General features: G+C 36.0%; 1 protein-coding gene across 3 annotated transcripts in view; it reads right to left on the bottom strand.

The window, feature by feature from the left end:
- Nucleotides 1-220: 220 nt before the first annotated feature.
- Nucleotides 221-15,711, bottom strand: part of SLC20A2 (solute carrier family 20 member 2) — a 47,301-nt gene continuing 31,810 nt past the window's right edge. For 2 of the 3 annotated variants that reach the window (XM_075204567.1, XM_075204566.1), the window contains exons 5-11: nt 14,247-14,343; nt 13,230-13,349; nt 11,513-11,710; nt 9,308-9,899; nt 7,971-8,156; nt 6,160-6,244; nt 221-3,896 (exon numbers count right to left, since the gene is read on the bottom strand). In XM_075204567.1, coding sequence (XP_075060668.1) covers nt 3,732-3,896; nt 6,160-6,244; nt 7,971-8,156; nt 9,308-9,899; nt 11,513-11,710; nt 13,230-13,349; nt 14,247-14,343 — 1,443 coding nt within the window. In that variant the 3' untranslated portion in view covers nt 221-3,731. Of the gene's footprint in view, nt 3,897-5,504; nt 5,590-6,159; nt 6,245-7,970; nt 8,157-9,307; nt 9,900-11,512; nt 11,711-13,229; nt 13,350-14,246; nt 14,344-15,711 lie in introns of all 3 variants that reach the window. The other variant, XM_075204568.1, reaches the window with a different exon arrangement.

Here is a 15,711-nt window from a genome sequence, read left to right as displayed (position 1 = left end):
GGGAAATCTTATGTTAAAAAGGCAGACAGCCTCAATACGTATGAAGGGAATGAATAATATTTCCAATTAATCAATTTTTATTTCGTTTTATTAAGGTATTTTAAGCTAAGTAAACATCAGGGGGAAAAAAGGGAATAAGCACACGCTCATGCCAATCTGCAACACAAAAGACCCATGTTTACTTCCACTTACCACAAATACAAATCAACTGCAAATCATATGTAAAGGGACCAGTGGTTGTTCCAATAAAATGCTTTTATTTACATCACATGGCAAGATAATAAAAAAATATAATATGTTGGAATTGTAACATCACCAAAATGACCACAAAGGCATTTTGAAACAAACATTACTGCACCAAGGAACAACATCTGCATTTGTAACATCCATTTTTAATGATATTGCCATATGAAAATGTGCCATTTTCAAAACCAACCAGTGCATCCACATATGTAAGCAGATTAATAATTTTATGGCCTATGTGAAGGCCAGGGGTTAAAAATCCATAAGTTAAAAAGGTACAAGCGATGGTGTTATAGAGTAATTGGTCAGTGTTGCTCCATTAAGACTGCTAGAAAACACAATACACCAATTTTTAGATTTTATTTTTTGGTTCTTATTTTGTCATGGTATAAAATAAAATATGCCTTTTATACATAAAACTTCTAATATAATTACACCATTTCAGAGTTGCATTGTGTTAGATATTCTGCTATAGTTTACAACAATGTTCCTTATATTTTCAGGATCTTTCACCAATATCCAATTAGCAGCCCATCTTAACTGTGCGTACACACATATACAAATCTTAACATTTAATTGCGATCAGGATATCCCCCATACACCACACTGAATTTGTTCTGGTTCATGATCAGTGCAAACTGCTTTATGGCACAATTCGACACACTAAAAGGTTATATACAGATTGAATATTACACACGACAATGAAAAAAAATGCACACCAGAAAATAAAAAAAAACATTTTAGGCAAACTAGTCTGTGTGCTCCGTCAAAAGTGGTGTCCAGTGCCTACACTAAAATAAAAAAGTTCCTGTGTAAATTTAAAAACAAAAACCAGCACAGCAATGCGTGGGATATTATATATTTTAGATAAGATGCTTTGAAGGCAGATTGCAGCTTTTACCAAACCTAGTGAGCTGTGGCCCTTTCAATTATACACTGTAATGTGTATGTACAACTGTATGTTATAACACACAAATCCATCTGGCCATACAATCAGATTAATTGCTTTTCCTGTTTTTGCACTGTAGAAAAGAAAAAGCAAGCATGCTGAAATGGAGAACATTCAAGGTAAAAGTAAAACAGGAATACAACACGTACCAAGGGAAGGTTTTATCATGAAAAAATAATAGCAGCATTTCAACATTAACATCAAGTTCTAAAGATCAACCTCAAAATTGAAGACAACCCCAAAAATGACAAATGGCAGCATATTTATATAGTTGTTTTTTTTAAGTCTTGGATACACATTTTAAAGTACTGTCTGTTAAGTGCTACATAAGATTACCGTAAAGGTCCTACTGACTCTCATACAAAATCTCCCCTTGAAATGTGTCAGCAATACAAAATCATTTTTTTAAAAAAAAGCAATGATATCAAACATTGTGTATGTATTTTTCATTGATATTTTGTAAATCACAAAGTGTGCAGTTATGGATAAAATTATGTGCAAGCCCTAAAAACAACCGATATGTAACTTTTATGGTAATTATAGCGTACCCGTTTGTATCACTTAATGCCTGTTTTTAGGATAGCAACTCAAAAAAAATACAAAATTTTATTTACTGACATTAAATCCATCAATTTAATAAATAATAATCGCAGAAATGTTTGCCGTCTTAAAGAGTGAGCATACTCATTAGGCAAATTTCCTCTTACACTACGGAATGCTGAGGAAAAGCAAGGGCAGGACATGGAAGTCTAAGGGCTCATTTGCACTTGTTCGCTGTTAATGTCGCTTTTCAGCTGCTAACGCCTGAGTCACATATAAAGATATGGGATGAGTGATTTCTTACGGGCTCATACCCACCATTGCGTCCTGAAGATTTACTGCAAGGCTTTATAACGCAGCATGACCCATTTTTCATGTTTTAATGCACACTACAGTAGTTGTAATGGTAAAAGCACACAGAAAACATGTTAAAAACTCATCACTAAAATGTGTCGAAAGCAAGCGTTCCTTTTTTGCCAATTGCCTGGTTTGCAGTCTTCCAGTCTTTTTTAGGGTATTCAAAAATAGCGCCATAAATGGATGTCGCTAAAGAATGATATCATTTATTTTTCTAAAATGTAAGTAGTCCTTACATTATGGTCATAAGTGGCAGTTAGTCACTACAGTTGGACCACTGAAGGCAATTAAAATATGACACTTCGTACAATTACCCTTCAAAGTAATACATATGTACAATTGTTAGAATCCCAACTGGATTACACTGTTGTGGCTGCAGTGTTTTATGGTTAATCTACATATCAATTATTAATTTAAACAGACTATAATTTTGACAAAATTGTTTAACCACTGACTGACTTAACAGCTGCCAAATTCCCACAATGAAATTATTTTTATTTCTTGACTTAAGAGTGTTGCAGTAAACAAAAGCATTAACATTTACAATTTCCTACTCAAGTACATTCATTGTATTTTGGGGCCAGTACTAGAATATGACATTAGTGTTTACAATATTTTATTTACCTAAATAAAAAAAAAAGAAATACAAATATAGCTAATCAAAAGGCTTGTCTGCAAAACAAGGCATTGTGGACTGACCAGTCAAACAATTCCACATCAAAAACAATTTTTACCAGCCGTCCATTAAGTTCATGAATCTTGTGTCAATGTGTATTAGTGCTATTCCACACTTATTAATTGGGCTTCATTACAGCACAATGGGATTGGTTTAGAAGGCTGAGACTAGTGGCAGATGATTCAAGCTCTAAAAACAAACACACACACACACACACGTGACTACTCAAAAAATGTCAAACAAGACCCTACCTTCTTTGGTACTTTCCTGTACTTTCTTATGCAAAATATTAATGGGAAATGCGCCAATAAAAACACATGTATATATTTACAATCTCAAATTATATTATAATACATATAAATCTACTTATAGGATGTGAACTTTTTTCAAAAAGAATTGCACATCTTGTGTGCGTTTGTTCCAGTCTTTTTTAGTAGCACTGTCGCATAGCCCATCAGAAAACTACATATCTTTACAAAATGTATAATTTTACCTTCCGTACCTCGCTTATCACTTACAGTATATATCAAGTAGACATGAGCATTTTCTAATAATCCATACTATTTCTGAATCAAAAAAAACAAACTCACAAAAATAATAAATTATGTACAGCTCTTATCTAAATATAAAAGGCTATGTAATTAATCCCATCACAAATTATAATACTCTGGTAGTGTTACCTACTACGCACATAATATATACATTATGCGCATATAAGTTTAAATTTACACACACACGCATATATTTGAAATGAGTTACATCTCACCATATCACCAATTTGACATACATTATATACAGCAGAATAGTTACATTAAGATAATGATGCATTGATAAGTACAAGGATTTATTATTTTCCACGTCATCAGTGAAGCGGGCGGCCTCTAATATTGCTGTAGCTTTATGTTGTTTCCAGTACGCGTTAAAAATGAAAAAGCCTTTTTGCTTTAGTAGTCAGAGGTTACATGATCAGACATAGGGTAGTATGCCATACTGAAAGATGGCCATTACTCCTGCACTAAAGAGACCAGCCACAGGTACTGTCACAAACCAGGCCAGGAAGATGTTCCTAAACAAACGCCAGTCCACAGCTTTCCGTGAGCGGATCCAACCCACTGCCACCACCGATCCAACCTTATGAATGTAAAGGAAGGAAGCAGTACAAAAAAACAATTTAAAACTGCCACAATACAGAGAACATGAAAGATTCAAAAGCTAGTATGTTAGGTAACATCAAATATAACTTAATTCTGCGTTGGATGATTTTTTAAAAAAAAAATAGTTAAAGCTGCACTCCCACGGTGCTATTCTGCTCTGTGCAGCTGTTTTTCCCCAGAGGCTCCATATTCAGTCTCACAGGCACGGGCGAAAACCGGGGTTATGCGATGGTGTGGAGGGGATATGTGAGCAGAAGGACCAATCAGAAGAAACAGTCACAAAGACTGCGGCTTCGAATCAGTACTTCAGCACATCACCTCTGTAGCCATATTAAAGTGACAAACTTAAAAGTTCTGACACTTAGGTGGCAGTGCAGCTTTAAATATAGCAGCAAGATGTACTACAGCTTTAATACCAATGGGTATGCAAATGAAAATCAATTCTGTAATAAATGTGATGTACAGAATCTACTGAGCTAATGATTACAAGGTATGTAACACTGAGCAGTGGTACCAACTATAACTAAATAGCGATATTATGAAAAAATTCTGACATTTATGGTTAGCACATGTATATTAGATATTAGTCATAGAAAGGGAAAAAAGCAGTTATGCAACAAAGGCAGATTAGAAATGATTTGTAAGCATCACTACAAGTGATTTGCAGCTGACCAATCGTTTTGCCTTCAGAAATTGACATTGTTTTACAGGCACTATGCATATTGATAAAAACATGCTACAGTTCTAATTGAATATCTGGAATGTGTTTTAAGATATGAACTCTGCCACAATAGGTGCAGTAATTGTAAGTTACAAAACACACAAATAAGTAACAGTTTCAAAATTATTAAATGAACCCATCCACGTGAATTACTACTTCCCAATTCAATAGTGTACACTATCTAATCTAATATATATATATATATATCTCTATCTCTATACACACATACACACACTTCTCTCTCTCCATCTAATCTATCTATATCTGACAGAACTCAAGACACGCAAGATTAAAGAAGCTTATTCTTACGTAGCATCAATGTACCACTTTTGTTTTGTTTTTTTGTGGATCATAGTAATTTAGTTAGCATGCTGTGGTGCACTGGGGCTGTTTATTGTGTTATGAAGTGCTCTTCTATGCTGGAGATATAATATATGTTACCTAAATCTTTGGCTTTCACAGAAGTGTATAATTCCATCCATATTCTCCTTGTTCTTTCATTCTAGTACATTAAAACTAAATATCGCCTTTTCCACTGCATTTTTCAGGGATATTTATGAAACAGCAATGACAAAAGTTCCCGTGTTAGTAATCTATCCAAATATTTATTTTATGTTTTAAAGACACCAATGTGGTTATATGTGCAGATGACAGGCATACTTTTAATTAATGCCAAATGTAAAAAAAATTCAGAAAAAAAGGTGTTGATATTTTTATTATTTAATGTATGTGTTTTATTGAGCAAAGTAATAAATATCTGCAATAACTGAAGACAAATGCGATAATCATCCGTCGTATAAGTTTTGATTTGTGGCACAAAAACAATACATTGCTTTTTTTTATTACCACTGCAAACCTCAATACCTTGCAATGAGTGGAGCTTATGGGTATACCCACATTAGAGGCTAACAGTACAGTTATCGCACACATTACTTCAATGCAAAATCCACTGTGGAAAAAAAACAAAAAAAACACACAAACAAGACAGTTTTAAAGGGAGAAAGATATGTAGAAAACCACATGCCATGCATGAATTGAGAAAAGTGGATGGCAGACGACCAGAGAGGATGCAGCTCTGCAAGTAACCTGCTTTAGATCAATTTTTCGTGGCACAAATAGAGAAACCACAGAATCAGAAATGACTGTTTTTTGGCCAGCTTACACAAACCTATAACTACTGCAGTAGAATGCTCATGTTATTGATACTAAACCCAGCAAATGTTATGGTCATGAACAAAACTAGACCCAGGTAAGGAATAAAAAAAGGACATTTCTAAAGAATGATTCACAAGTTTAATAGACACACTCTTTTACTTGTGTCATGTTGGGAGCACACTAATCACCCAAATGTAGAACAAATTTTGATAAGAGATTATCCATTTCTTGCAGTGATATGAACCCTAAAAATATCATGCTCAATATTAGTATTGAACAGGTTTCCCTATGCCAGTAAATATTGATCTGAAGAGCAGAGAGATGTCCGGACTACCCCAGCTGCAGGCACAGGCAAAAGGCATACCTTGCAGTGTGTGGTACTGATAGGGAGTCCAATATTGGAAGCTACCACAACTGTCAACGCCGAAGCCAACTCAATAGTGAATCCACTGCAGAGAGCATAAGAAAACACTTGATGGTCACATTTTGTTTGCATTAATGTCACCCCTCCTAGTAGGGCAACAAGAAATCTTACCAGTAATGGCTCCGTTGTCTGCTTCAGTGAACACTATACAGTAGAGCAGGGCTTCTCAAGGTCCTCAAGTACCCCAACAGGTTATGTTTTGAGGATTTCACAGGGGAGTTAATGTGTTTGACTGAGTCAGCAATTATCCCACCTGTTCCTACACAAAGACATTTTTCAAAACATAACCTTGGCTTGGGGGGTACTTGGGAACAGAAGAAACAAAGCAATAAATCACAAGTAAATGGTTTCATTAAAGATAATGTTAAAGCAAAGGATTGAATACACATCTACATTTTTCTATGTACAATGCACATTTGAAGACACATCAGAAGTATATAGGGAACATGAGTAATGTTCTGAGGAGTCATTAGTAATGGAAAAAAAAACAACAAAAAAAACATATTAAACCATTCCACTTCACAGCTGTGAACTAGGCCATGTTCAGAAAAGAAAGTATATATTCAATACACTGTTCTTAAATGTTGAAGTATGAATCATAATACATCTCTGACATAAATGACAGAAGTCATTTTAAATAACATGGGGGAAAAAACATCTGAAATTTTAAACAGAATTTTTTTTTTATAGCTTTCTAAAATGGATATATTTTTATCCTTTTATTCTTGTTAAAAAGGTAAATGAAAAGCTTTTAAAGAGGGAACTCCTGTGTATTACAAAGCTAAACAACATAAATTGCTTAAACTTACCGCTGTCCAACATGCCATCAGCCCCTTACTTAAATATATACTCAAATGGCAGAGACTAGCCACCTCACACCACTCTGCGGCTAACAGCAGAGTATGTGAGATTGATTTACAGCATAACAAATGTTCTTCTCCATGACAGGTAATCAACCCACATATAGGTGATCGTTCAAGTGTAACAAAAATTGCGTTTGGCCATTTGAACTTATTTTTTCCTATTACGACACTCTTCATCACGCATGCTCATTTAAAAGTGTGCATGTCCTTTTGTGAGGTCATGTGCTTATTCTGGCATACATACACCCGTTATTATGGTTAAGCAAATAAATTTGTGGACCTTGATGGCCATATCTTCTATGGTTCAATTGTCTGCAACATCGGATGTGGAAAAATAAGCAAGATTGGGGTTTCCATGAAAAGTGTATTTTATTGTAATGAGATTTAAATGAGATAAAAAGGACTGCAGAAGGTGCATTTGCATGGCATTTTCTGTATTGTGAACCAGCACACAGCCCCTTTCTCCCAGCTAAAGGGCATGATTTCTCCACCACCTCTAATGATGTGGAGCTTGGGCTTCAGACTACACTTTTCAATGAGATGCATTTTGCACCTTCCAGTGACATTTTTGCATAAAAGAGCATTTCCAGTCATACTTTAAAGTAATAACGGCATTTAGTGTGCAAAAAGCGTAGTGTAAATAAAAAAAAATAAAAAAGTATTTCAAATGTCCTTCCACTCTCTTAAAATGAATGTAGGCTGTCTTAAAGTCGTAGTTGGGACTATTTCAAAGTGCACATTTCTATGTGGATCCGCTAGCCTGCAAAATAAGGTGCAGATTGATTTTTTATTTTTTTTGGGAGGGGCAATTCCGAGGACCAGGAAGCATATATGCACCTGCATGAAGTTCAGGTCTGCAAATGTTACATACAAGTACAATAACTTTACCTGGATGGTGTGATTGGGGTGAGATCTTTGCCCATTGTCTGGATCACTCTCCGACCCCAAACCCAAAGACCAGCACAGATACCAACTCCTCCATATAAAAGTAACCACACAGGCGTTGAGGCTTCTTGCAATACTCCTCCATGTTGATAAATCAACCAAAGAGCAACTAGAGGTCCAATCGCATTGCTGTAGGGAGAGGGGTGGGTATTGAATACTATGTATATAATAGACACAACACAAGTTTACATTTATTTTTTGGGTCTTGTGAATGCTCAAAAAGGAATTTTAGTCAGTTTCCTCATTATTCATTAAATATTTGCCAAGTACTGTTCTGCTCCATGCTCCGAACCTGACTGTCCCCTCTTTCCCCCACACCCCTCTGTTTTCATGTCCCATGCAAGTAAAATAAAGTATCACACAATGGATCATCATTTTTCGTAAACAAAAAGGAGTCTGTCTGCAAGATCAAACAGCAGTCATACTAACATACAATAACACTATTTTCTGAAACATTACGTTTACATCCAGACAGATTGCTTTTACTTTAAAAACCCAGTAGACATTTTCTCTTCCTGTAGCAGTGTCCAAATATTTGTAATATGAAGCAGTCAAAAATTTTTAACCCTTCAACTGACATTTTTAGTGTTTTTCTTTAGCTTTCCATTCAATTGTTAAATTGCATCAAACTTGCTCTAAGAAAAATAGTACACAGAAAAAAATACGTATCATGCATTACAGGCTGAACCTAATAAAATGCAAACTGACTTTAACCAACAGAAATATTAAAGCACATGTAAAGCCTTATATTAACATTAATAAATATCAAAAGGCTGTGTATTACCAAGCTGAATAATATACACAAAGTAACTGAACATTTATACTTCACTAAATATGCCCGTCATGTACTATTTCACGCCGTAATATAAGCAGGCAGAGTATGAGCCGCAGCTTTGCAGCCTTGCTATGTATAAATGCACTGTGTGATGGCATCATCACAGGGACAGGAGCAGTGATGTCACACTATCTCAGATAACTGCATTATCCGCTTGTTGTCCAGTATGAGACCTAGAGATGTGGGTGGAACTTCAAGTATCTTGTGTAGTGCGGAAGCAATACCTTATTGTCTAATGGTGCTGCAGTGAAAAGTCTGCTAAATACTGAACAACGTATTCTACTTACAAACCTGAAAATGTAAATGTTGAGGTTTAGAGGTCCTTTAATGTTCATATAGTTTATTATAAAATTAAATGAAGCAGGGAAACAATGTACTGTATAATTCCTGGTGGAAAGTATAAACTAAACAACTTATTTATGGAGCCATTTGGAGTATTTCTCACCTCACATCATTCCCTCCATGAGCAAATGATCCAAAGCAGGCTGTTAAAATCTGCAGAAAGTGGAAAAGTAGGTGAACTTGTGACTTGTCTTTCTCTTCTTTGTCCTCTTCCATTGAATCATCTTGAGGTGGATTTGGATCAGTTAACTCTGTAGCCAGCTTCATCTCTACTCCCCCTTCTTCTGCTTCAATCTCTGCTTCTGCCACTGCATTGCAGTAGCTGGAGTAGCTATCGTAACGTATGCGCTTTTTTGAGAAAGACACTGTGTCCCCGACCAACTTTTCACTGTCTTCTGAAGTTGCCGTGTCTGATGCTTTGAACGTTGAGTGCACAGGCATGCCACAAATAGCAGCTGTGTAGCATGTATAGCTGTTATTGCGTCTCAATACCCTATAGTTGTTTTCATGAGCAGGGCGGTCATCGGTTACTCTGTCGAAATGTATTTTGTGCAACAAGTCCTTGTATAGCCCCGAGTCCTTGTGCACAGTATGATACACGTGAACATCACTTTTCATGTTGTGGCCTTCAAAAGAAAATGTACCATTGGAAACTGGAGACCTAATGGAGCCATTAGTCATAGAAGCAGCTCTTCCTGGAGACAAACAAACAAAATGTACTTTAGCTTGGCTTTCACCACCTAAATGCAACCACTAAATAACAATTAAATGCATCACATCACACATGTAAAGATAGTGTCCTAAAAATCATTGTAATAATGTTAAAGATGGAGCAAATGATAAAATGAGGGTTCACAAAAATGTCAGTACCTAAAAGGCACAAGATTGCAGGCAAAGAACTACAAAATATTTTAAATACACCTATTTATATTAAGCGTCACTTCAACATTTATGTATAGTACTATAAGGAATGAAGTAATAATGCACTAAGCATCATTTATACAGACCAGGCATTTGTATATACTGAAAATGGACAATATGCAGGAAAATGACTTACTCTAAGAACAAGGTTGGTTTTGCATGACTGTCCCTAATGAGTAAAACGTCTCACACAATATGGGGCTCATTTAGAGTTGGGCACTTTCACGCCAAAAGCATAGGTGTAAAATGCATGCCCTATGAAAAGCATGCTATATATACCCACACGTTAATTTTGCATTTAATATATCTCATGATACATGCAATACAAATTATACGCATAAATGCATTTGGATAAGACAGCCCACTAGAGCTCTTCAACACCCGTGCCCAGTGGGTAATAAATATTTCAAAGAAGGGTTTAAGTATATTCCCTGGTGCACTACTGGTCCCAGCAAACCCTGGCATCCCTACTACAAGGGACAGCATAGCCATGGCTGCCAGAGCATGCTGGTGTTTGTAGAATTAAAGCCATTTTGTATTGGGTTAGAAGCAGTGAAATCCCATTTGGGGCATAACTTCAAACTACATTGCATCGCTGAACTACATTTCGAGCTTATAGCCCAGAGTGAAGCCACTCTGTATTGATAAACAGCAGACTGCCCACCTGGCCTGTAATTGGCACCATGGCTCCGCAAGAAGCAAGTCTTTTTACCTGTGTGAGCCCCTTGCTAGTGTATATAATAATATATATATATATATATATATATATATATATATATATATATATATATATATATATATATAATTCATTTAACATGCGAATGAAATACAGTATATTTATCTTGAAAAGCAGAAAACATAATATAGTTCCATAGCTAAATGTGCAATATCGACACTAAATATAAATAAATGACAAAGAGTGCATAATAGTAGTGAATATAATACTTTTTATCTGTGAGTAAGAGTTTTAGTGGAATTGAAGGACTAAACACAATAAGAATGATGATATTTTAAACTCAGTTTGACATCGGTGGGTGTAAAACTTTTACTATAAGGAGCATCAAGTATATACAAATATCAAATGCCCAGAGAGAAAGTGTTGTATGGTTTACTGTTAATAGAATTAAAAGGCAGTGGGGCTTTTGTCAAATGTTAAGGCAACTGCAAATCTCAGGCAATTAAATTTACCTTAATAGATTACGCCATCATGTCTTAAGTAATGTAAATGACATTCTAACTGAAAATGCTGGAATGCTATGGCCCTAATTAGCAGCAGAGAATACTACAAAATGAAAAGCAGCCACTTTGCTATTTTTTTTCCCTGTGATACAAGTGCTTTGAAATGTGTAATGAGAGCCTAACAGAAAAAAATTGCAATAAATCATACCGTAAGGTACTCTGGTGTTTCCATTTGCTACAGAGTCAGATCCAATAGCAGCTTCAGTGGTAGAACTAGTAAGAGGCACAATACTTTCATCATTTCCCTTTGCACCGGGCAACTCTTTGAAGACGGCAGTCTCTTCATCTTGGATTTTATCTAGGCTTTCTTCCGATATACGCGATAGTGCCTCTTTCTTTAGTCGACCTGCACAAACAAGTAATGCAAAACCCTTCATATCACAGAAATATGCAATAAACCTCATCATGTAGAAGCAATAAGAGATAACCACCAATCGTGGCAAGATGAATTAAGAAAGCCATGGAGATAAATACAACACTGTATTGTGCAGGAGTAGAAATAAAACACTGAGTAGAGCACTAAGCAGAACAAATTAACCTCCATCCAAAACAAGTGATATTTTGTTGCCGCTCCTGTTGCAGATAGACTTGTTAACAAGTGTTTTGTTAACGTTGTAGTGTTCAGATTACCTACAAACTGAATCTAGGTCTCTGAATGTTTTAATGCTCTGTTCTTGCTGAGGGTTTGTCTGCCTCTGAAAAATGTCCAACAGCAACAACATGTTCTAAATGTTAGAAAAAGCATCTAACATTTAACATTCTAATGCTCAGTTGCAGAGAAAAATAAAAGTTAATAGGCACTTAAACAAAAGGGAAACATGCCTAAAAACTAGTCTGATAACTTATACAGGGGAAAAAAAAAGTTATAATTATGAAAGTGTTCATATGAATGAAAGCATATAATAATGCTTACTGTTATATTGACTAACGTGACAAACACCCAATTTCTTATAATGGTTAGGCACCATTTTCATATTCCAGTAGAGAGCAACAATTGTATATTACAGCTCTCTGCTAGTTTTGTGGCACACAGAAGTCAGTATCATTTCCTCACACAGCAATCATTGGCTTATGTACATTGCAATCACACTATCCAATTTGAAAAAACATGAAGCAGCAATGCTGGCATCTGTGTTGACCCTCTCCCTGCCTCCCACTCACATCTCTAAGTCATTCCACCACCAGCAATATACAGATGCGGAGAAATGGAAGAGAAACAGAATTCTGTGAGAGACTTGCAAGGGCCAGGTAGCGCATGAAGTTGGACAGCTTTGAGTTTCTAATAGAGATCTATATACTGCTACCTAGGCAACTGGTGGTTCTCCAGCTGTTTAGGAATGACAAATACTGAGACACTTATAGCCCCACAACAGCTGGAGAGAGACAACCTGTGGCTCCCCAACTGTTTGTTGAACTAGAATTCTCAGCATGCTCGACCATTGTAAATACCAGAGCTAGTTAGCCAGTGACTGAATAGTCATCCTTGCCACAGGATACTTTATTCCACAATGTTTTTAAAACACTTAAATATAAGGAGGCTTATTTATAAAATAATAAAAAAATGTATATTCCATTCATATATAACAAATATGGGGATTACTGAAGGGTAAACTACATACAACAATCCAATTTACAGATAAAGCAGTTTCCCAGCCAGAGTCAAATAGGTTGTATTTGTCATACCTGGTTTAAAAATTCATTAATAAAGATTAATAGCGGCTTTGTGAGATAGAGGGAAATGGGTTAAGACCAACCCTAAGATTAGAAACAATGCTTAAGAATTCAAGAATTCCTGGGCTAGGCAGTTCTGTACAGAAACAATATTATTGCTATTTTTCAAAAACAAGTGATCAAGAAAAACTTACTTGCTATTTTCTTTCTCATCCACGGGCATACAAAAAACCACACTATCAAAGCAAATAAAATGGCAATGCCTATTGACACTAGAGCGGTGGCCCACACTGGAAAGCTCTGCATTCCGAGTACTGACAAGATAAAAGAAAAATAACAAAGAAATATTAAATGATACAGTTTAAATAATTAATACAAAGTCTGTCATATGTACATATTTCTAACCACACTAGCTACAGTCCAGGCTATTTCTAAACTCATACATAGATATACAATCTGTATCAATGTGTCTACCTTACTGAGAATCTGAGTAACAAGAGAAAAAAAATAAAAATTGTTTTAAGCAGCATATAATTGATGTATGCGTTACTATAAATCTTCCATGTACTTTTTTTCTACTTGTACTGGTAACATACATTAACACTTGAGAAACAAGTTGTGCTGCATTCTATTTTAAATGTGTTGTTACAATTTAGAAAGCAATGGTGGAATGAGCCTACACAAAACTATTTATTCAGTGCTCAGGCATTAGTTAGCAGCTGAAAAGCACCTGTGTGTTCTCTACTTATGCTCACACCCAATCGTGACGTCATCTAATCAACATCAGCGGGTTTTACATCACCATCAAGAAAAATGCATTTACTAGTTTGTAGGTTTTCCTCTGCAGGAAAAAAAAATTTCTAGCATCGGTCCCATTTACATGTGTTTTACAAAACCTAAAAAAGCAGGTGAAATACACTTAAAAGTATGCCCGCAGGTATGTACCCAAAGTCAGAGTGGATGCAGTGGCAGTAAAGGCCAGAGGCATATGGGACTGAATACAATTCCTCCCACCTAAGGCAGAAACATGCAACATTAGCCCCACTCAGTTGGAGGGTGACCAATACTTGTATTTATAAAATAAAGCCATTGGGTTTATTAAAGAGATAAATATATCTAAGTAAATAAAATAAAAGTTCACTTATTTATAGGTGACATTATAATAAATGAATCTATATAACCGAATACATCTGTAATAAATTGTTACTTACGTGGGGCCCCTGTGTATAATATGGAAAACACATTAATTCCTATTGTAGCAGCATAAAATATTGGGAGTGCCTGTAGTCCATTGGGCACTGGATCCTCCTAAAAGATTAAAAATATAATGTTATTCATGTATACCAAAAGCAATACTTAAATATATGCTAGGTCAAGTAAATATCCAATCTAAAAAGGGAGAAAACTCTGTGTTGTCACCTTAACTACACAGTCTTCACGATTTGAACTTATATTGTTGGGATGAGTTTAATTGTTTGCCAACCACTGTTTTATCTCACACTTGCTCTTACAGCCAACTACTCAACTCTGATGGACAAAACTATGACAACAGCGCACTAACTCCGTAGCCAACAATCAACTGGCATGCTGCTAATAGTTGTGATATATACAGGAGGTTGGGAATCTCTAACACAATAATACTACAGCGCACAGCCAACTCGCAAAAGATGTGAAGGACAAATGTAATCAACTTGGTCACATACGTATATAAATGTGCAAATCTTCTGGTAGACCACATCGCCAGCTGACTCTTTCTGACCACACAGGGATAGGAGCGACTCTCCTTACTTATGTGTAAGTAGCAGATTTTTCCTACCTGGCGTATTCATATTAAATGCGGAAATTGTGTTTTTTCTTCCGTTTATATATCCATAAGGATCCTCAATTGTGGAACACGATATGTATGGTGTTGGATAATCTCAGACGCATCCGGAATATAGAGACTATATAGGAGTGCATATAAGGACAGCCAAATCGGGATACCCTGAGTACATCATTTCTTTTCAATCTTGTTTTGCATCATTGGGTGTCGATATACATGTTCAAGTCACATTCTTTGATTGTTGACCACTGTATTGTGCACACTTATAAACATATGTGACCAAGTTGATTACATTTGTCCTTCATATCTCTTGCGAATTGGCTGTGGGCTGTAGTATTGTTGTTTTTGTAACTACTCAACTCTAACCATCAAAGTTGCAACATGGCAGCCAACAATGGACAATTGGCCCAAAGCTGCTGCATCTGTAGCCCTAAAACAATCCCAATGCCCGCTGATAATGAGTTCACTCGAATCGTTATTGGGCATGTTGGTAAATGAAGTCAGAAGATGACAGGTATCCGCCTGTGTTCACTCATTCTCTGACAGGACTGGCCTGTATGTAGCCAGCATAAAAAGTACTGAAGAGGGGAAAGCCAAGTGGTTGAAAATGCAGGAGTTCAGTGAGTAAATAGCAAAATTCTTCATTGAGCTTCAACTGCTGAATGGTAACTGCAACCTATATCTAAGAAAGTACAGCATTAATTACATTCCATCGGCATACTTTACTAAGCCATTTAGCTTACAGCTAAATGGATTTATTTAGTACATTCAATAGTTATTGATATTATTAATACTCAAGGAGCTGAAAAGATGATGCAGAGTCACAGTTATACTAGGCACAGATGTGGTAAGCA

The sequence above is a fragment of the Mixophyes fleayi genome, chromosome 1 (genome assembly GCF_038048845.1).
Source record: "Mixophyes fleayi isolate aMixFle1 chromosome 1, aMixFle1.hap1, whole genome shotgun sequence".
NCBI classification, from domain to species: Eukaryota; Metazoa; Chordata; class Amphibia; order Anura; family Limnodynastidae; genus Mixophyes; species Mixophyes fleayi.
The sequence above is the reverse complement of the archived record's forward strand: the minus strand, read 5'-3'. Positions and strand labels throughout refer to the sequence as shown.